The sequence below is a fragment of the Anomalospiza imberbis genome, chromosome 27 (genome assembly GCF_031753505.1).
Source record: "Anomalospiza imberbis isolate Cuckoo-Finch-1a 21T00152 chromosome 27, ASM3175350v1, whole genome shotgun sequence".
Lineage (NCBI taxonomy): Eukaryota > Metazoa > Chordata > Aves > Passeriformes > Viduidae > Anomalospiza > Anomalospiza imberbis.
In genome coordinates this window covers 66,279-85,655 of record NC_089707.1, presented here as the reverse complement: position 1 = coordinate 85,655, position 19,377 = coordinate 66,279, and the positions used below count along the sequence as shown (strand labels likewise).

The 19,377-nt window shown below is 50.3% G+C and overlaps 3 protein-coding genes across 3 annotated transcripts; 2 read left to right on the top strand and 1 right to left on the bottom strand.

Moving 5' to 3' along the window:
- Nucleotides 1-1,878: 1,878 nt before the first annotated feature.
- KLHL33 (kelch like family member 33) lies at nt 1,879-11,385 on the top strand. Its single transcript, XM_068174252.1, has 6 exons — nt 1,879-2,054; nt 2,134-2,226; nt 5,069-8,184; nt 8,431-9,364; nt 9,773-9,943; nt 10,513-11,385. The coding sequence occupies exons 3-6, from the start codon at nt 7,662-7,664 to the stop codon at nt 11,087-11,089; spliced, it is 2,205 nt and encodes a 734-aa protein (XP_068030353.1). The 5' UTR covers nt 1,879-2,054; nt 2,134-2,226; nt 5,069-7,661; the 3' UTR covers nt 11,090-11,385.
- On the top strand, nt 1,973-5,181 carry NDUFA11 (NADH:ubiquinone oxidoreductase subunit A11). The gene is made up of 3 exons (XM_068173706.1): nt 1,973-2,054; nt 2,134-2,226; nt 5,069-5,181. Exons 1-3 carry the CDS (start codon nt 1,973-1,975, stop codon nt 5,179-5,181), a joined length of 288 nt encoding a protein of 95 aa, XP_068029807.1.
- Nucleotides 11,386-13,372: 1,987 nt separating the features above from the next.
- Nucleotides 13,373-17,379, bottom strand: LOC137463185 (platelet glycoprotein Ib alpha chain-like). The gene is made up of 2 exons (XM_068174253.1): nt 16,445-17,379; nt 13,373-15,895 (listed from the first exon to the last, which is right to left on the bottom strand). Exon 2 carries the CDS (start codon nt 15,890-15,892, stop codon nt 13,748-13,750), a length of 2,145 nt encoding a protein of 714 aa, XP_068030354.1. The 5' UTR covers nt 15,893-15,895; nt 16,445-17,379; the 3' UTR covers nt 13,373-13,747.
- Nucleotides 17,380-19,377: the final 1,998 nt, after the last annotated feature.

The following is a 19,377-nucleotide window of genomic DNA, read 5'->3' as shown; positions in this document are numbered from 1 at the left end:
ACTGCCAGCAGGATACAGCACTACAAAAAATTCCTTTGGATAATGGAGCAGTAGCATCCAACTCCAGCTGTTTTGAGCTTCTATGAGAAAGAAAAACTGTGGGAGACTCAGCATACTGGAAAATGCAGAAATCAAATATTTAATATGCTTTTCACATACAGGGAAAAGAGGTAGCGAGGTGAGAAAGCTTGAGATAACAAGGATACAGCTGTAGACTTCTTCACTCAGATCTTGGACTTATTTCAAGAGTCGGTAAAACAACTGGAACAGCTTTGCTTGAAGGGATGTCACTGATAGGGGAGATGCATGCTAATGTCTTTACAAACCAATTCGATGGGTGAGGGTATGGGTGTTAACGTCTTTGAAATGGGTCTTAACGTCTCTACTAACTTCAAACAGGTTTGTTACCAAGCCCAGATAGCCCAACTCCTGAAACAGACAAGCTGAGGACAAGCCTGAACTTCTGACCTTTGGGGTAAAATGACAGGTTCAAGGGGGACTATGTGGTAAGGCGTTCGGGAAGGCTGTACCTTCCTAGTACCTCAGCCAATGGGAAAAGGAAGAGGGCAACATGCGGCCGGGAATTTGGGATAAAAGGAAGCTGCGTCCTCCGAAACCTCGAGAGAAAAAACGCCATGGGCCTGTGTACCTGTGGACTCTCCCTTTATTCAAATAAAGTTGCAGGACTCTTCAGTCTTCTTTGTTATATATGTATAATTCGTGCAGTTGGGGGTGCATGTAATAAACTGTAGTTATAAATGTTATACACTGTAGCCATAAAATGTTTTAGAGTTACTGTAAGTTGCCAAGCAAGTTGCCAGGCACCTAATTAGCATTTAAAAAGCCCTAGCCAGCAGAAAACAATAGCCGAAAACCTGGCTATGAGGTGGCTACCCAAGCATATCACAAGCAGGTGGCCTCGAAGCCGAACCTAGACTCAACATCAAGAGGAAAGACAAGAAAGAAGACATCTGGGCTCATCACCAGCTGATTATCTGCTGTTCAGAAGACATCAGCGGCCAAAATGCCTTCTCTGTGAGAGAAGACTGCATGAGTATGCAGCTTGCTACAATGACTTGTAGCCAAAGGCGGAATAAAAATATAAAAACCCTCTGCAGAAATACAATGGTGCGCAAACTTGACGGAGGCATTGACTGTCGGTTTGCACCCAGAGCTGCTCTGTAGACTGTGGGCAAATTCGAACTCTAAATTTTTACGTGATCGCAAATAAATTTAATTATTAATCCAGATTGGCTTGCCTCTATTTATAACACCTTTATGGACGTTGGCTTTTCATTGTGTGATTTTCCGTACATCACCAAGAAGGCACAGTAGAGAGTTGTCTTTTTATTAGTGTACTATGAACAACTAGAAAAATCAATACAGCGTCTCTATAGCCTGTGTCAAAGCATCTTTATTATTTCAGAAGGAAATACGACCATACAGCAGTATAGACACAGAGAATTAAATCAGAATCTTTGAAAAGTCATTAAAAATATTTCAAACGCCAATAAGTAAGAGTTGTAGACCCTACCAAAACCAAAAACGAACCACAAACAAAAAACAACCCCTGCCCCACAAAAATGCAAAATACCCACAACAAAACAAAACAAAACCACACTGATCTCCCCACCCCGCAAGCAGACAGCAAAGACAAACGGTGGGGTCACAGCCCCAGGCTTAGGCAAACAGCCTGGGAGCCGCGTGTGGGGCACTTGGGAACATGAGGCAGAAATCCCTTAGGCCAGTGACGGTGCGGGTGTTCTCGGGCAGCGGTTGGTACGGAGCACAGTCCCAGCCCGCGCGGGGGGCCCGGCTCCCTGCGGAAGGGAAGGGGAAGGGGAAGGGGAAGGGACGGATGCGGCCACCGGGCTGGCCACGGGCGTGCCCGCGGTACCATCCCTGGCCTCGCCCCCTCGCGGGGCGGTTCCGCGTCGTCCTCTCGCGATACCTCGGTTGTGCCCTTGTCGCCATGGCGGGCTATTGGGAAGGGCCCGAGGGCGAGCAGTGCCCGCAGCGCACCTGGCTCGCCACGCGCGTGGGCGCGGCCGCGGGTGGGCACCGGGGGGAAGGGAGGCACGCGGGGGGTGGCCGAGCGGGGCCCGGGCAATGACGTGCAGTGCTGTGTTGCAGGCCTGGTCGGGGCGGCGTATCGCATCATCCTGCTGCGGCCCGGCTCGGCTCTGGCCGCATTGCAGACGGCGGCGGCGGACAGTGTCACGATGGGTAAGGGCCGGGCCCCTCGGCAGTATAACTGTAGGATGGAACTCCGCAGGGACGCCAGCCTCACCTGTGCCCGGTCTGGCTGCGCCCTCACTTTTGCCCTTGCCTCTGCCCCTGCACGGTTTCGGTGGTTCTCTCTTCCACTGGTCTTGGGTCGTTGTTTAGCCAAGAGCCAGAACACTGAAATGGAAAGACATATCCTTGATTTGCAGGTGAGGTAACATTTTTTGCAATCTAGAGTAAAAGGTACATCATGTTTTTTTGTATTTTTAGAATACTCAGTTTCTGGGCAACAACATAGTATAAGCAAATTTAGGTTTCTGCTTAATATATTTAGGCATTGTATTTAATAAGGTGCATTTGCTAAAGAACAATGCAATATTTGTGGTGGCAAAAGGAAGATAAACGTGGGGTTTTTCCTGTCATGTCATACAGACAAGGAGAAACCATGTAGTTGTCTTGAATTGTCTTTGAAAGAGAAAGTGTATGCTGAAGAGAGGAGCAGGGTGCTGAAGGGGCTGCATGGTTGAAGCTCCCTCTGTCCCTTGTCAAGTGCAGTTTTCCTCTTAGCAGACTTTTGCTTTTCAGTTTAATTCAATGGTTTGTGCCACCTCTGCTTCTCCCCAAATGCTGTTGCTTTGAGATGGAGCACAGTCAGTCCAGGTTTACATTTTTGAGTAGTTCGACTCTAACCAGGATCTGGCATCTCCTAATGAGTTGAGGTCATTATGAAGGGACTGGATCGTGTAATCAAGTGTGATTTCAATAAATCCCTTAATCCTAAACAGGCATATTGGGTCCTCTTACCGCTATCATACCTGAGGAAGGATTTGTCCTGTCTGCTGTTCAGGAGTCGCACCTCATTGCCTCAAGCTGTGCATTTGGCCTACATGCCTTGGTCCAAAGCAGGGAGAGCAGGAAAGTTGAAATGCACTCCTAGGTCTGGGGGTTTTGTTTCTGCAGTGCTCTTTTCAGTTGATTTTGGCATCAGCATAATTCATTTTCTGCAAAGGTTTGTAACAGGAGCTGCTGGTTTTATATAGGGATTGAACATTTTTAATCTGGACATTTTTGTTGTTCCCAAGAAAGATGAATTGAAATCTGCATATGATGCCTGGTAGACAGATTCACCTTTCATGATCAAGAGTTTGTATCAAACCCAGCTGTTCTTGACACAGCTCTTTGCCAAAGTTTGCAGTTATATCAGTGTAGGGTCTGATAGGATGAAGTGTGTAATTCAGTGGACAGGTTGCTTCTACTTTGCAGTTTCTTAGTTCAATTCAAAATTTTTAATTTCAAAGTCAGTTTACAAACAAGAATAACTGACAAACTCTATTCATTTTCCTAATATCCAGTAATCATTGCGAGCTCCAGGCAGGCAGAGGAAGAAAGTGCCAGGACTAGCAGTGTATAGGGAGAGCAGTGCCCTTGGGGTTGCTCTGCCTGGTGGTGTGACGTGGCTTCACAGGGACTTGAGGGCTGAGTTACAGTGGAGAGTCCAGGCAAAGCTGGGGAAGTGGCTGCACAGACACCACTGCTCCCCTCCAGTACTCCCAGCTGTCAGGGGTGCCCCATGCCTTGTCGGGAAGGGCTGTTAGTTGATACCCTGGCAGCATGCAGTGCTGTTTGGTGGCAGTGGGTGTGGAGTGCTCTAAGGCTCCAGCTCGAAGCAGTGCAGGGGGAGAAACCCAGGGAAGCTGAGTGGGACTGAGTGAATGCTGAGTCTCGCTGTAGCATCTGGTAGAGGATGTCCCTTGGAAATGGGAAACGGATCTTTCTTCATTTACCATTGTAGTCACTGTGAATATTGAAGTCGTTCTCAGTGTGAATTATCTGGTCCTTGAGGATTTGGTTTTTGTTTTTTTACTTCTTTGCAGCTACACTGGGAGCTGTGTTTGGCTTAAGTACCTGTCTCAGTGCCCAAGTCCGGGAGGAACCAGAGGATCCTTTGAACTATTTCATAGGTGGCTGTGCAGCAGGAGCTGTCTTGGGAGTGAGAGGTAACTGTGGGCAATGCCTGTGTTGAAATGTGCCCTTGCTGGTTTTAGAAACTTTTCAGCTGGGGAAAAATGTTAAAGAATTTTGATGTCAGGCTTCTTTAGTAATGATTCATGTCAGCCTCTATTCATGCCAGTTTCATTGTGTGGGCCTGCAAAAATAAATATGGCTGTAGGAAGGGAGGATACCAAAGGGAACATGAAGTGATATACAGAATGAAAGGAGAGCTCACTCATTACTGCCAGTAAGAGCTACCAGTTATACCTTAAAATTGCAGGATAGGAAAAATGTAGTTGTGGAAATCCATGTTTTCTTGGCAACAAGTGTGTGATTTATTTTAGACAGCAAGTACAATTAAGTATCTGCCTTGTGAATTTGTCACATAGTCTGAGGGACAAGCTGTGTCCTGCTGCTGTTGCTCCTATAGCCCTTTGTAAGCCTTAAACAGCTCCTGCAGATACTGACACAACTCTGTTTTCTGTAGACATTCATCCTCGAACCTAAAGAAGTGAGGGATTTTTTAAAGTTTTAATGGTGAAAATTTACTTGTCCTGCTTGCTGAGCTGCTGAGAGTTTGAAGCAGTGATAGTTATTTTTGTCACTCAAATGAGCCATTTAAGACTGCCCACTTAAGGGTATGGGGCAGTGGATTACTGAAATTGATATTTCAAATTGCAAGTCATAAGCATGAGAACTCAATTTTATAAAAAGGTCACTTTTCCAATTCCCCATGCCAGACAATGTTGCTGATTGTCAAAGGACTTATGAAAAATGGCAGTCTATCAAGATCTATTGCAAAAGACTTGTGCCTTAATGGGTCTTTTCTGGTTTGATGTGTTTTCTTCAGCTCACAGTTACCTCACTGGCACCACAGCATGTCTGGGGTTCGGAATCACTGCAGCTCTCATGAAGATCGGTAACAAGGAGGGCTGGAGGCTGACGGGACCTCCCAAGCTGTAAATGTCACCTTTCCCCCGTGAACTGGCTTCCAAATGCTGTATGTACTTAGGACATCATGTAATAAAGATTTGGTCCAATCAGCAGTTGTCACAACATGGTGGTGTCATGTGGCTGTTTCCCGGCATTTGGGCTGAGGTGCAGAAAGCTGGAGCTGCTGAAGAGGAGGCAGCATCTTCTGGTCTGGCTGCGATTTCTGTGCACAAGTTACTTTGCCTACATGTCTCAGTATTTTGTGCTTAAGTGTAAGCACTATGCTGTAGCTTCAGTGAGGTTCTTGTAGTTGAGTGGGCCCTCTGGGGCTTCTTGACAAGGTGTGGGATTACACTGCACTGAGCCCATCAGTGAGGGTCTGGAGCCAAAGCTGCTGAAGAAGTGCTTGGCTCTGAGCTGAAGATGGGGAAGGTGGGGTAGGGAAGAAGGTTTGGGTTGCTCACAGTGTTTTTGGGAGCCTGGGGTTTTTGTCCAAAAAGCATTTCAGGAGGTCTAGAGATAAGTGCTTCAGGGTTGAAAGTGAGGAATATCTGAGGCTGGAAGGGACCCCTGAACGCCAGCTGATAACTGGAGCAGGTTGCTTATAGCTGCATCTGATTGGCTTTTCTATGAACAAACAAGTGTGTCCTGCAAAGCCACTAAGGAGATGGAGAGCATGGAGGCACAGCATGCACAAAGAGAGATGAGAACTGGATCATTTTGCCTGGAGGAAAGGTCAAGATTTGATATAATAGCACTTTTTCACTACTTAGTGGCTACAGAAAGTGGAGGCTTAGGTGTGCAGTGAAGGATGGGAAATAACAAGATAGGGAAATTCTAACTAGATAGAAAAAAAATTTCACAAGCAGGATAGGTAAGTACGGAAGAATGGACTTGTAGAGGATGTGAGAACATTTTTGGGGACACAGAATTCAACTGGACATGTGGGAACAGTGTGGTACAGAGATGGGACATTAGGGGATGGGTGCATGAGTTACAGAGATGGGGAATGTGGGCATGGGGGCGCAGTTGTGTGGGAGATGGGAAGATGGGGTGCAAGGGGAGGGGACAAGATGAGATTGGGGTACCAGAGGACAGCAGAGGGAGGGATGGTGATACCGGGACATAGTCACAGCCATGGCAGACTGTGTTGCTCTGATATGTGCTCTGGGGCTGCTGGGGTCCTGGGTGTTTGCAGGGTGGTCCTGGGGGCACTTGAGGCTGGGCCATGGGGGTGGTTTCCTCCTGGAGCTGAGACCCCCAGCTCTTTGGGAGTCACACAGCTCAGCACAGCACAGCTCTCAGGAGCACAGCAAGTGGTAGTGGACCTATCTACTTCATAATGGGAGTGTGGGAGTAGGTGATTGTTTCTTACCCGAGGGCTTGGGTGGGGGCTCTGCTTCACCCTGTGCTCTGGAGAATGTCAAGGTTTAGAGAGGGGCCTGAGGGGCCAGGGATCCTCAGCAGGAGCTGCTCAGGGTAACACAGGGTTTACAGAGCTCCTGTCAGCTTCAGCTGGCCCTGCTGCCTGTCCTCAGAGAATTCAGTGACCCACTGTCCCAGCCTGGGGACTCTGAGGCCTTGGACCTCCCTCTGCCTCAGCCTCTCCCAGCTCCTGGCTGGGGCCACGTGTTCTGTCCAGTCTATAATTACCCAAGCACATTCCTAGGGGGTCACAGAAGTTCTGCAGAGCAGCAGCAGGCGGTAAGGGGGACAAGTGCAGGGCACAGCATAACAGGCCACACAGTAATGCAGGGGCAAGGCATACAGCAACCGCTTCACTGGGCTGCAGTGCATGGCCTGAGCGAGGACAAGCAACACTGCACAAACAGCGAGCAACATGCTGGGGGCAAGGGGTGGCAGTAATATGATAGTCAGCAGACCTTGACAGTATGCAGTGCAGGGGGGCATGACATGTAACATTGCAGACAACTATCAGGATAACACGTCACAATGTGTGACAGGCAGTGTGACACACGACAGGCAGTGCACAGCAGGCACTGCCACGCACCGAGCAGGTGTGACAGGCGCTTCACTGGGGGCCAGCAGCTTGGTTGCTGTTGGACCATCAGTAGTTTCAGCTATGGGGCAATGGCTGAGGAAGGGTGTGGTTGTGTGTGCTATAGGACTGAAGGTTTGAATAGTGACAGTGGCCTGAGGTATGTGGGGAGGCAGCGTTGGCTGTGGGTCAGTAGCTTCATGCTAAGGGTTCAGAGATGAGGCAGGTGAGGAGATCAAGCTCAGATATGGGGCAGTGAAATGGGCTGTTGTTCTCAGCTATGGAGCTGTGGTTTTGCCAAGAAGCATCAAATTCAGTAATGGAGCAGTAGCAGAGCATGGTAGCCCTGGCTGTGGGGTAGAGGATTTGGTGGTGGATCCAGTGGCTTTGCTATGTGGCAGTGCCGGTAGCAAGACCCCATGTCCCCAGTCAGTACTCCTGCCATGGGCCAGAGGCTCCAGCTGTGGAGACAGCTCCCTGACACCCTGCTCCATGTGTTTCCACAGGCAAGATGTGGGTTACAGAGGGGGCGGCCCCAGACCAGTGGAGCCTGCGGGATGGGGCTCATGCTGGACACTTCCTGGCTGTGGCTGACCATCTCCGCACCACAGGACAGCTGGTGGATGTGGCTGTGGGCCCAGAAGGTGACATGGCCCATGCTGTGGTCCTGGCCTCCATCAGCTCCTTCTTCCACCGCTTCCTGGAGGGCAGGACCAGACAACTTGGCCAAGATCCTCTACCCCATGTCCCCCTGCCACCTGGGGCCACACTGTGGGGCTGGCGGGCTGTGCTCACCTTTGCCTATGGGGGAATTGTGCCCCATGGCCAGGCAAAAGAGGTGGAGGAGGCTGCCCGGGCCCTGGGTGCCCCCCGACTGGTGGCTGCCTGCGCCCTGCGTCTGGAGATTGACAACCAGGAAGAAGGTCCTAAGCCCCTGGAGGAGCAGTGGGAGACACTAAGAGCCATGGAGCAGCTCCATGCCAATGGTGTGGGCTGTGACCTTCAGCTCCAGGCAGGGAACGAGGTCATCCCAGGTGGGCAGAAGGTGGGGATCCCTATCAGGGGCTGAGGAGTGGGACAGGGTGCTCTGGGACAGCCAAGTCCTCTGGTGGGGATGATAAGACTGCAGCTCCAGGTGGAGATCAGTCTCTAGAAGTTCCCACAGGGCTGCTCCGTTTGGCAGAGCTGGGACTTTGATGGGCATGGGGCCAGGACACCTGAGTTCTGGGGGCGTAGAGGGTCCCCTGCTGCTTCCCACCATTATTCCTCCTTCCTCCTAGTTCAGCGACTGGCCCTGAGCTGCTCCTGTGACTTCTTCCGGGCCCTTTTCACCTGCCCCATGCGAGAGGCCACCCATGACCCTGCCGACCCGCTGGTCACGGGGCTGTCCCCAGCCGAGCTGCGTCTCCTCCTCTCCTTTGCCTACACAGGCGCTGTAGCAGGGCCATGGCCCATGGTCTTAGAGGCAGCTGAGACCTCCCTGCGCTACCAGGCCTGGGGGCTCCTCACTCTCTGCCTGGATGTTTTCACCCATGGCCTGACCCCAGAAACTGTCCCTGACGTGCTGGCCTTTGCTGTGGCCTATGGGTTGGATGAGGTGGTCCATATAGCAGAGAACTACATCTTGGCCACCTTTCCCTGTGTGGTGGTTACACCGGCTTTCCTGGATCTTCCTGCACACCTTCTCATCCGCCTGCTCCGCTCTGATGGTCTCAATGTCCTCCACGAACTGGAAGCCTTGGAAGCAGCATCTCGGTGGCTTATGGCCAATGGAGATGGCCAGGAGGATCTAGCCAAAGAGATCTTGTCATCTGTTCGCTTTGCCCTCATGTCCAGCCTGGAGCTGAAGAAGGTCCCATCTGTGACTGCAGGGGTAGCTAACCCAAAGGTCCTCCACGAGCTCATGATAGCAAGTTTCACCCCCATGGCCCAGCTGCCATGCCGGGTACGTTCCTTGCAAAAAGTGTTGGTGGTTTGTGGTGGAGACAAAGTAAAGAGCAACCTGGCTGCCCGGAAGCCCAGCAGACGCCTCTGGTTTGCAGACCGCTACCTCAGTGCTGTGGGGCTGGTGAAGCAGGTTGAGTGGCGGGCACTGGGACACTTTCCTGATGGCCCACGCTTCCGTCATGCTGTAACTGTGGTGGGCAACAACCTCTACGTCCTGGGTGGAAAGCACTACTACGGGGTCCATGACACCTTAGCCAGTGTCTACAGGTGAGAGCTACAGAGGACTTGGAGTTGGCATGTGGCACCCGGACATTGTGGGAGGTATTGCTAGAGCTAGAGCTGCCCCGTGGATCCAAGACATTGTGGCATTGCAGCTGGTCAAGTGGCCCCAAGACATTCTGGGAAGGGTTGGGTGTAGGACTCAGAGGTGCCCTCCTACTCTGGGGTGTTACAGGCTTTTTGGGAGTAGGAGTGGGAGGCTTTTATCTGGAGATGCCCCAGGACATTATGGGTTTGATATTGTCCAGAAGGAGGGGATATTCCCATGCAAGGTGACCCCAAGGCATTACGGGATTGGCAAGTTGTAGGTGGGTTGTTGCCCTCAGTGGTGCCAACATCAGCTCATGGTGTTATAGGTAACAGGTAGTCTCTTGCCCCTTTGCCTTTCAAACCCAGGTACCAGCCTATGGATGATTCCTGGGAGCGTCTGGCCAGTATGACATGTGGACGAAGCTACTTTGCTGCTGTGGCACTTGGTAATTTCATCTATGCCCTGGGGGGCAGCTCAGGGGAGCTCTACTGCACAGATACTGTAGAGTGCTACGACCTGGCTAATGACACCTGGAGGTGAGGCTGCTCCAGCCGATGCCTAGTTTTCCTTTTCTCGCAGAGCCCCTTATCTTGGCCATGGTGCCCACTGAGTGCTTTTTGTCACTAAGTCTCCAGTGGAGGATGGACCTGCATTGGTATTTGAGAGAGGTCTACTGGGTGTTGAACAGCCATGTCCCTTGGGACTAGGTGTTGGCCAGTGTTGACTAGTGGGGGGCAAATGAGTTTTTGACCAGCAGTGTGTTCATTGCAGGTCTTGTTGGACATCTGCCAGTGAGAAAAGTAGCTTGATTCCTCTTATAGACAGAAAATTCATGGGGTGATGGCCAATGTTGTCCGTTAATAGAGCCTACTGTGGTTGACCAATGGTGTGGCGACTACAAAGTGTTGAGCAGTGATGGCCCCATCTGTGGGGCATCCATTCTGTGTCAGCTGATGTTGTCCACTGGGGCTCATTGGGTGTTGGCAAGTGTTGCCTGCTGAGTGGTCAATGAAGCCATGGCTCATCAGGGAACCCCTAGGTAGTTGGTCACTGCAGGACAGCCCTGCTTAACCTGTCCTTCACCCCTCCCTTTCTCCTTGCCCAGGAGGTGCCAGCCCCTGCCAATGGCTCTGTGTGGGCATGCGGCGTGTGCCCTGGATGGTGAGCTCTACGTGTCGGGTGGGTGTGATGAAGCATACCAGTGTCAGGCATCCTTGTTCCGCTATGTCCCAGGTGCACCTGTCACACTCCTGGCCCCTATGAATGGCCAGCGAGCTGGCCATGTCATGGAGGAGGCAGGTGGGCAGCTGTATGTGGCCGGGGGCCTGTGTCAGCGGGCTGGGCAGACTGGCTACAGGGACCAGCTGACCTTTGAGGTCTACAGCCCCAAGAAGAACATCTGGGTCCTCCTCAGCCCTCTCCCCCGTGCACATGTAGTTGGGGGTGCAGCTGTGCTGGGAGGGGAGCTGCTTGTTCTGGGAGGGTACAGTCATGAGACCTACCAGGACACGCACTTGATCCACGCCTACCAGCCGGGTACCCGGCGCTGGATCACCCGAGGCACCTTGCCCCATGCCTATACTGACCTACAAGCCTGTGTTCTCACTGTACCCCCTGCCTTGCGTGCTCCCAGCTGCCTTAAGGACCCCTTGAGATCAACTGAAACTCCAAATAATGCTTAGGGTATACTCTTTGCACCCCATGGGATACCCAGGTAGCATCCATGGGTACCTCTATGGGACAAAAGTGTCCAGATCCCTCTCCAAGAGTGGGTTCCTTCTGTGGTTTCCAGCAACACTTCACCCTCAGGGTACATGACCCAGACTGTTGTGAACCTGTGGAACATAAAGCTTCCCCACACTGTAGCCCTCTGCCTCCAGGAATACTCAATCCCCTTGTCTGAGCCCTTCACTGAGAGCTAGGAATCCCTCAATTTCCTCCCACACTTGGGTTGAATAAAAGTGCTTCCTGAACTGTCTGTCTGGGTCTTGTTGTTTCTGGTGGGGAACCCAGACATCCAGGTGCTTCTCACAAGGAACAGGAGGAGAGCAGGAGACCGGAGGAGAGCAGGAGACCAGAGGAGACCTGAGTGTCCTGGGTGGGTGGTACTGGGCACTGGGACTCTGTGTGCCTGTGTTCACTGGGCATGAGGGTGTATGTGTGTGTCTCAGGACTGAGAGGGATCTTGGGGTGCACAGGGGATCCTGAGGGAATAAAGTATTTGTGGGGTTGATGGTGGGGTAGAATAGGGGGTCCTGGGGGCTTTGGGGTTCCTAGGTGGTTTTGAGAGATCTTGGATTCCTGAAGTGACCTGGAGTGCTTGTTGTGTGAAGAGGTGGGAGAATTCCAAGGAGGAGTTGCAAGGAGAGGCAAAGGTAATGGGATTCTCAGAAATACTGGGATACCAGTAGTGCCTATGGGGAGAGAACTGATTGGCTTCAGATGTGTAGAAGACAAAAAATTATAGTCTAAAGAGTTCTGAGGAGAAGGGGATAATCACTTCCCTTGGCCTGCTGGCCCTGTCTCTGTTAACCCAGTTCAGGTTTTGTTGCCCTCCCTTTGCTGCCAGGTGCACTGCTGGACCTTGTTCACCTTTCTGTCCACCAAGATACACAGAGTTTTTTTTTCCACAGCTCTGCTCCCCAGATGTCTGTGCCCCACTGTTGGGCCCTTCAGACTGTGCCAGCACTAGAGCTGCTTGCCTCATTGTTTTCTCAGGAAACAGGGATAGAGAGGATGGTGTGGTTAGAGGACAGCACCAGCAGACTAGTGCCTCCTTACAAACGCAGTATGTGTATGTCCACGGACACAATTGCACACCAGACCTTCACCAGAAGACATACTTATGCTGGCCAAGCACAGGCACATGTTCCCACCTGTGGAACATGAGGAACTCCAGTAGTTAATCTAGCAGAAGGCCATGTTGACTCACAGCATTTTGACAATACATTTGGGGCAATTAGAACTGGAACTGCGTTTCAGGCTGGAAAAATGATTCATAGGATCCAGCTGCTGCATTTATGCATGAGTTCTGGAGCGAGCCATTCGACCCCCACCAATGGTGACTGTTGCCTCGTTCTCACACCTCCCAGAATGTTTGAGTGACATCTAGACAGGTGGTCACAAAGTTTGGCCAGCTCTGGAATGCTTTGTCCTAGTGTAATCCTTTACAAGTCATATCTGTTGCCCTTCAAAGCCTCCCACCCTACTCCTCCATATCCGGCCATCCCATAATGGGTCATGCAGAAGCATCAACACTTGCACTTTCTTTATTACCTGCCAGTGCAATGCTTTTTCCTGTGTGATTCCTGTGTGATTCACAGGGAAGAATCACCCATATGGGGCCAAAGTCAGGAATAGGAGTATAAGTGTGCAGTTTTGAATGCCAGAATACACAAAGCATCTAAAGCTGTTAAAGAGTATCCAAATGAGGCCATGAAATGGGCAAGGGTCTAGAGGGGAAGGGTATGAGTAGCAGTTGAAGGCACTTGATGTATTCAGTCTGGAGGACATCAAGGGGAGACCTCATCATGGAGACCTCCCCTGAGGGGAGGCAGAGGCCAGCTTTGATCTTTGCATTCTGGGACCTGGGACAGGACCCTCATGTGCCCCCCTCACATGGGGGCATCCTAATGGATCAATATTAGGAAAAAGTTCTTCCCCCAGAGGGTGGTCAGGCACTGAACAGTCTCCCCAGGGAATGCTCACAGCTCCAAGGCTGCCAGAGCTCCAGGAGCGTTTTGACAATGCTCTCAGGCACAGAGTGGGATTGTTGTGGTGTCTGTGCAGGGCCAGGAATTGCACTTGATCCTCAGGGGTCCCTGCCAACTCAGGATATTCTAGGATTCTGAGATTCCATAGACTTTTCTTCTCTGCCTTCACTATTCCAAATACTGAAGACAAATTTCTCATTCACTGCCCTGCCAGGGCTTGTGGCAGGTCCAATGAAATCAAACCAGCACCCCTTTTAAATTCAGGCACACAATATTTATTATGTGATTAAGAACCTGGCACTAGGTAGAAAGTGTATTGCATCTTTGTGTGCATAATTTGAGCAGAAGCAGTTGTGACAAAGCACAGCGTAAGTTCTGCTTGCCCACACTCACCTCAAAACCAGGCAGTGGCAGCCCCAGACTATCACTGACCAGTTTAGGACATTATCTTCCTCAGCCAAATACCCAAGTAATTATTTTAGCTCTGGAAACCTCAGGCTGTTTGAGAATACTAGAGGAAGGAGCTGGATGGCTTCCTCCTAGGCAAGTAGATCTTTCCCTTGTAAAACAAAGCATACAAAGCAGAGCCATGACCCTCAATCTCTTTCTCTGAGTGTACAGAAACATTTACATGGTGTTACCTGCATATTTCACTCTGACATCACCGATGGCCTCAACACCCCTGTCTAGGCTGTAAGCAGATGGGGCCCTCAGGATGCTAAGGTCTGTGACCATCAGCTTCCTGGAGAAATGCTTGACTGATGTATGCAGAGGACTGTGGTGAACCCACAACTCCTTTGTGGTGCAGAAGGAGTAACTTGCAGGACTGCGCTGAATCCCCAGATCTTTAATTGTGCAGTAGGTAACCTCAGGGCACAACTCCACTTCCTTGATTGTACAGAATGTGGGTTGCCGGAGGGGGATTTTGAAGCTGCTGAGATGCATCATAGGGTTTCCTGTTAACTCCCTCCATTCCAGCAGTGGATACTGCACCTCTTGGGTCTGCAGGGACTGGTGCCAGGAGGGTTGTCCCACCAGACACATCCATGCCAGCCAACCTGCTAGACCCAGCATGGTCAGAACCAGCAGAGCCAAGGAAGCCAGGTAGAGCACCCAGTGCAACAGGCAGCAGTGCCTCAGCACCCACTGGCCCCACTGCAGACCCTCCCCACCTGCCTGCAAACGCAGCACAGGTACAGCCTGTCCTGGGATAGAGCATGGGCAGAGGGGAGGAGGAGCAGGTAGGGGGGAACATGCAGGTTGGGTGAAGTGTGTGGTGTCCAGGGGAGGTGGTAGTGTTGGAGCACGTGTGGAAAGCATGGTGTTGGCCGACATCAGAGGAGGACATGGAGATCTGACAATGGAAGAGGCCTCTATCATGGCAGTGGAAGGCACTGCTGTGGAAGTGGTAGGTAATGTGCCAGTGGACCCCATGAGACTGCCATAGATACTGCTGGCAGCAAGGGTGGTTTGAGGATGGCCACTGGTGCTAGAAGAGCTGCTGCTCATAGTTGTTGGCAGTGAGGTGGCATTGTCAAGGGTGGCAGGTCTATACAGGGTGATGGTGGTAGCAGCCGTGAGAATGGTGGCAGTGCTGGGGGTCTGTGTGTGTGTCATGGTGGGACTGGCTGGTACAGGAGTGGTGGTGCTGGGAGCTCTGATGCTTGTCAGCATCACAAGCAAAGTCTTTGGGGAAAGGGAGGAGGTACAAGAGGTGCTGAGGGAAGGTCTGGTGAGGGGAGATCTTGTGGTAGTAAGGGTGGGAAGGCAAGAAGAGGTAATAGCACAGGGCATGGTAGTGTGCTCTTTGGGGATGAATGGATGTGGGGGGAAGGTGCTCATGGTAGCTTTCTCTGTTGTTTCTTCCCCATAATTATATTCATCCCCTCCTTCCTCATCCACATCCTCCACAATGCTGCAGTTAAGCTTGAAGTGAATGATGGGCTTCTGCCTATGCTCAGCAGGGCTGTGGCACAGTACCTTCTCAGGTGCAACCTCCACCTTTGTTTCCTCCAGGCCCCGCTCTGGATGATAAACAATGTCAGCATTCTTGTGGATCCAGGTCTGGAGGTAGTGCAGGTCACAGTTGCAACGCCAGGGGTTCTCAGTGAGGAAAACATACATGAAGAGGTGCCCCTTTGGGAAAAAGTCATTTGGCAGGGTCTGCAGCTGGTTCCCTGAGAGCCAGAGGGTCTCCAACTTCTGCAGGTCCTGCAGCAACTCCTTGGGTAGCTCCTGCAGGAGGTTGTCTGAGAGGTCCAACTCCTTGAGTGCCGTCAGCCCTGCAAAGGCTTCCTGGGGTAGCTGCTGCATCTTGTTCCCTCGCAAGTCCAGGTTCTGCAGCTGTGGCACTGTGCGGAAAGCCCCTGGGGCCAATGTCTCCAGGCTGTTGTGAGCCACAGCCAGGTGGGTGAGTGCAGGCAGGCCCTCCAGGACAGGTAGGGCTGACAGTGCATTGTGAGAGAGGGTCAGCTCCTTCAGGGACAGCAGCAGGGCCCCCGTGTGCAGAGACACCAGCCCATTGTTGGCCAGGTCAATGTCCTGAAGCTGGGCAAAGGACAGAAAGGCAGTGGTGGAGAGGGACTCCAGGCGATTGTCACTGAGCAGCAGGATGCCTGTGTCTGCAGGCAGGTCTGGGGGCACTGCGCTGAGAGCCTGCCCCGTGCAGTTCACCTCCAGGAGGTCCTTGACTTTGTTAATCTCTGAGGAGCAGGGCTGGGCTGGGGGCAGCAGGGCCAGAAGAGTAACCAGGGCCAGGGCAAGAACCTCCATGACCTGGAGGGGGAGAACCGAGGGGTGTGGGTGCAAGCAGGCATAAACCCACACATTGCCTTTCTTCCCACACAAGCACCATTTGCAGCAAAACTGATATCCCCTACCAGACTCTCTGGCACCCTCTGAGTTCTACAGCTCCTCCCTGGGATGGTGTAAGGGAGAAATGAATCCCACACCTACTGCCATCTTGTTCTTGGAGGCCAGCAGATGACATTTTGGCCCTTTTGCTCTCCTTGCTCTCTTCCATAGTGGGGACAATCTGACTGATGGGCATCCTCACAGCAATGCCTTCTCCACTGCGGCAGCATTGCTGCCGTCACCACTGTAAAAGCCATGCCTCTGCAGTGTTTGTGTCCCAGCATACCCACACCCAGCTACACCCAGACAAATCGTGTGCTGGAAGAATCTCCCTGAATATGCTCTTACCCAAAACCAGCTAAGCCCTCTGCTAGATTTGGAGGGTAAGAGCATGAAACATGGGCAAAAAGCTTCCTGGGCACAGATGTGTCTTCCATGAGCAACCAGGCCCCTGTGAACACTCTGACTCACCTGCAGATCTTCCAGTGTTTGCTCTCCTGCTGCTCTGCCTCCTCCTGCCCACAGACCAGGCAGTGCTCTGGGACAGTGCTAGCAGGGAGCTGCCCAGCCCTCTATCAGCACCCGCAGTTGTGGGAAGGGAGCTGTGGTTTCCTGAGCAGCCAAAGCCATCTCCTGTCCTTTTGCACAGCCCTTGCTTTGGCTGCACTGTCACATCACCATCTCTCCTTGCAAAATGTTGAGGATCAGCAGGCATTGCCCCAGCAGCAAAGGGTTGTGGCCCACTGCAGTCTGCACTGGATCCTGCTTGCTCTGCTGCTCAAACCAGTTTTCCCCTTATGATTTGCAGGAGTGCTTGCAGAAAATAATTCCATTGGCTTCTGGAAAGGAAAGGGGCAGGAACATTGGCCACAGCTTCTGAGAAGGGGCTGAGGTGGTAACAAAATTATTCTATGCCCATGATGCTGGAGAAGCCCTTGCATCTGGATGCAGGCAGGCCCATCTGGACCAGGATGCTTTGAGGCTCAGGACGTCTCTTGCTGTCTGTGATAGGAGTGGGATGGACTGAGGCTCTCCTCCTTCAGCAGCTATAGTTTAAGGCCCTCTTCTCCAGCTTGGCAAGCCTGTGAGTGAAGATACTCTTTGCCTTTTCTGACAGATGGACTGCATCTGCCCTTAGCAGACCAGGTTGTTCAAAGCAAGTCTGATGGTCTAAGCAGCCAAACCCCTGGCTGTGGCACCAGTCCTGTAACCATTTGTTAATTCCCCAGATTGGACTGGCTCTTTCAAACCTCTTCGCTTGGACTGGGAAAGTTGATGAAAAAACTACCTGTGCTCCAAAGTCAGCAGCTACTGCTGCTCCCAGGGCTCTGTAATCCTTCTTGATGCTGCTCACTGGCACCCACATGAAACAGCTGCAGCAAGTAATGGTGGACTGTGCAAAGCATGGTAGTCTCTCAGTGACAACTCTGATATGAGTCCGTGGTAAGCAGAGTGCAGCAGGCCAGTAAATAGTGCCTCTATGCTTCTCTGAAGAGAGTCTCTCTCAGCCTGGTTGCTGGAAGACAGAGATTAGATTCAAGTTATGAATGGTATGTGTGATGGTAACTGCATTGGGATACTCATCTGCAGATGCATTTCCCTCTGCCATGGAATCTTAATCTCTAATGGTATCTGCAGACGAAATGGAGTCTGAAATGATACCTACATTTACAAAAGTAATTGCAATGGCATCTGTGTCTGCCTACAACACATGAGTTACCTAAGCTTGGAATATAAGTTGTTCTTAATAATATTCTTGCCCTCTTTTAATTTTATTTTTCTTTTTTTTATTCTCCTGTTCTCCCTTGTCCAAACAAAGAAAACATAGACAGGGACTCAATCTTTGGGGATTGAGACAGGAGGTGTCATTTTAACTAGAACCTCTGATTCCCCAGGCTTTTTTGCTTCTTTTTACTTTTCATTTTTACAGTCAGATACACCTGTGTGCTTTGGCTGCTCCATTTCCTAGACCCAAATGTTGGAAATTATATGACTTCTCTAATTTTTAAATTAATGGTTTTAATTACCTTCTAATTATTTTTAAAAATGAAGTATTTAAGTTATAAGTAGTGTGTTAGTCTTAAATCACTTTTAGCCAGCATTTAATAAAGTTGTCATATGCTCCTTTTATGGGAACACAGCTTGGGAAAATGACTGAAACTTTACATTTTGCTAAACTAACTCAGATATGCTTCAATGAACAAAATCGGGCAGAAGGAAATATATTGTTGAAGCTGGACATCTAGAACACAGAAATTATGGACTATAAGGATCTTTTCACAGAAACCAGAAGATAAAGAACTAATGAAGACTCAGTATATGTGTTGGAAAATTCCTACTGGAGCAAAAAGATACGAAAAAGACTAAAAATAAGGACTAATTAGCATAAGAAGCAAAATTCAACAGCCAATAGAAGACAGAATACTAATTATGAGAGTTATGTAATTTAGAACCAATGATAATTAATTCCATTAATTTATACATTGCTAACAATGTATAAATAAGTGAAAAGGTTTTTCATTGATGTCTGTATGGAGGCTGGAATTTTGTTGGCCATACACACTCCTCTGGACCAAGAGGTTTCCCATGCTTTTCTTCCAGTTGAGAAGTACAAATGTCCAGGGCTTTAGAGACCTTGACCCGAGTATGATGTGTCCACCTGTGTTCAGCTGTCCTGGATGCTGTCTCTGCAGTCTGGTTGGATGTTCTGAACAGCAAAGTCCAAAGGCAGTGTCTGTGCTAACTGTGCTTCCTGTCAAAGAGATTTCATGACACACAGTATCCTGGCCACATACCGGTTTAAATATACATTTTCACCTCCCTGCCGCATTGAAAATTAACAGGGTAAGAATCCAAAAAAATTCACAAGGAAATAATTGAATAATAATTCCCTCAGGTTTGGCTTTTACTCTTGCCAAAGCAAATGCCGTACCTATGGCATCTTACTTTCTGTCACCAGCTTCAAGGGGTGTTTCTTTATTTGTCCATTCATCCTTTCTATTTAACCTCAGAGTTCTCAGGGTGAGAATTCAGTTAAGGAATTCTCAGGGTGCCAGGGGGTGTGGAGGTCCCACTGAATTTTCAAGGCAGCCATAATCCCTTGAAGGATCCCCCTTTAAAAATAGTTCCCCATCCAAGTCCACTGCCTTCACAATCCCATATTCAGAAGTCATTTGGTAACGGATGCAATAGTTGCTGAAGTGACTAGAAACTCCTCTGGCCACCCTGCTAGCCGGCATACCATTACTAGAAGATATTTAAGTCCTCTTGCCCAGGGCATCTCAGCAAAATACATTAAACACCTCTGGAAAAGGCATATTGCTCAAGGTCATTTCCCTGCATTGCAATCTCCTTTGTAGTCTTCACTCTTAACTTTAGCCAGGCATCCCTCAGTAGCTCATTTT

Coding starts and splice junctions, on each gene's coding strand:
- NDUFA11 (XM_068173706.1), top strand. CDS start 1,973: ATGGCGGGCTATTGGGAAGGGCCCGAGGGCGAGCAGTGCCCGCAGCGC. Junction 2,055..2,133: donor GCGCGTGGGCGCGGCCGCGG/GTGGGCACCGGG, acceptor GCTGTGTTGCAG/GCCTGGTCGGGGCGGCGTAT. Junction 2,227..5,068: donor GGCGGACAGTGTCACGATGG/GTAAGGGCCGGG, acceptor TGTTTTCTTCAG/CTCACAGTTACCTCACTGGC.
- LOC137463185 (XM_068174253.1), bottom strand. CDS start 15,892: ATGGAGGTTCTTGCCCTGGCCCTGGTTACTCTTCTGGCCCTGCTGCCC.
- KLHL33 (XM_068174252.1), top strand. CDS start 7,662: ATGTGGGTTACAGAGGGGGCGGCCCCAGACCAGTGGAGCCTGCGGGAT. Junction 9,365..9,772: donor ACCTTAGCCAGTGTCTACAG/GTGAGAGCTACA, acceptor TTTCAAACCCAG/GTACCAGCCTATGGATGATT. Junction 9,944..10,512: donor CTGGCTAATGACACCTGGAG/GTGAGGCTGCTC, acceptor CTCCTTGCCCAG/GAGGTGCCAGCCCCTGCCAA.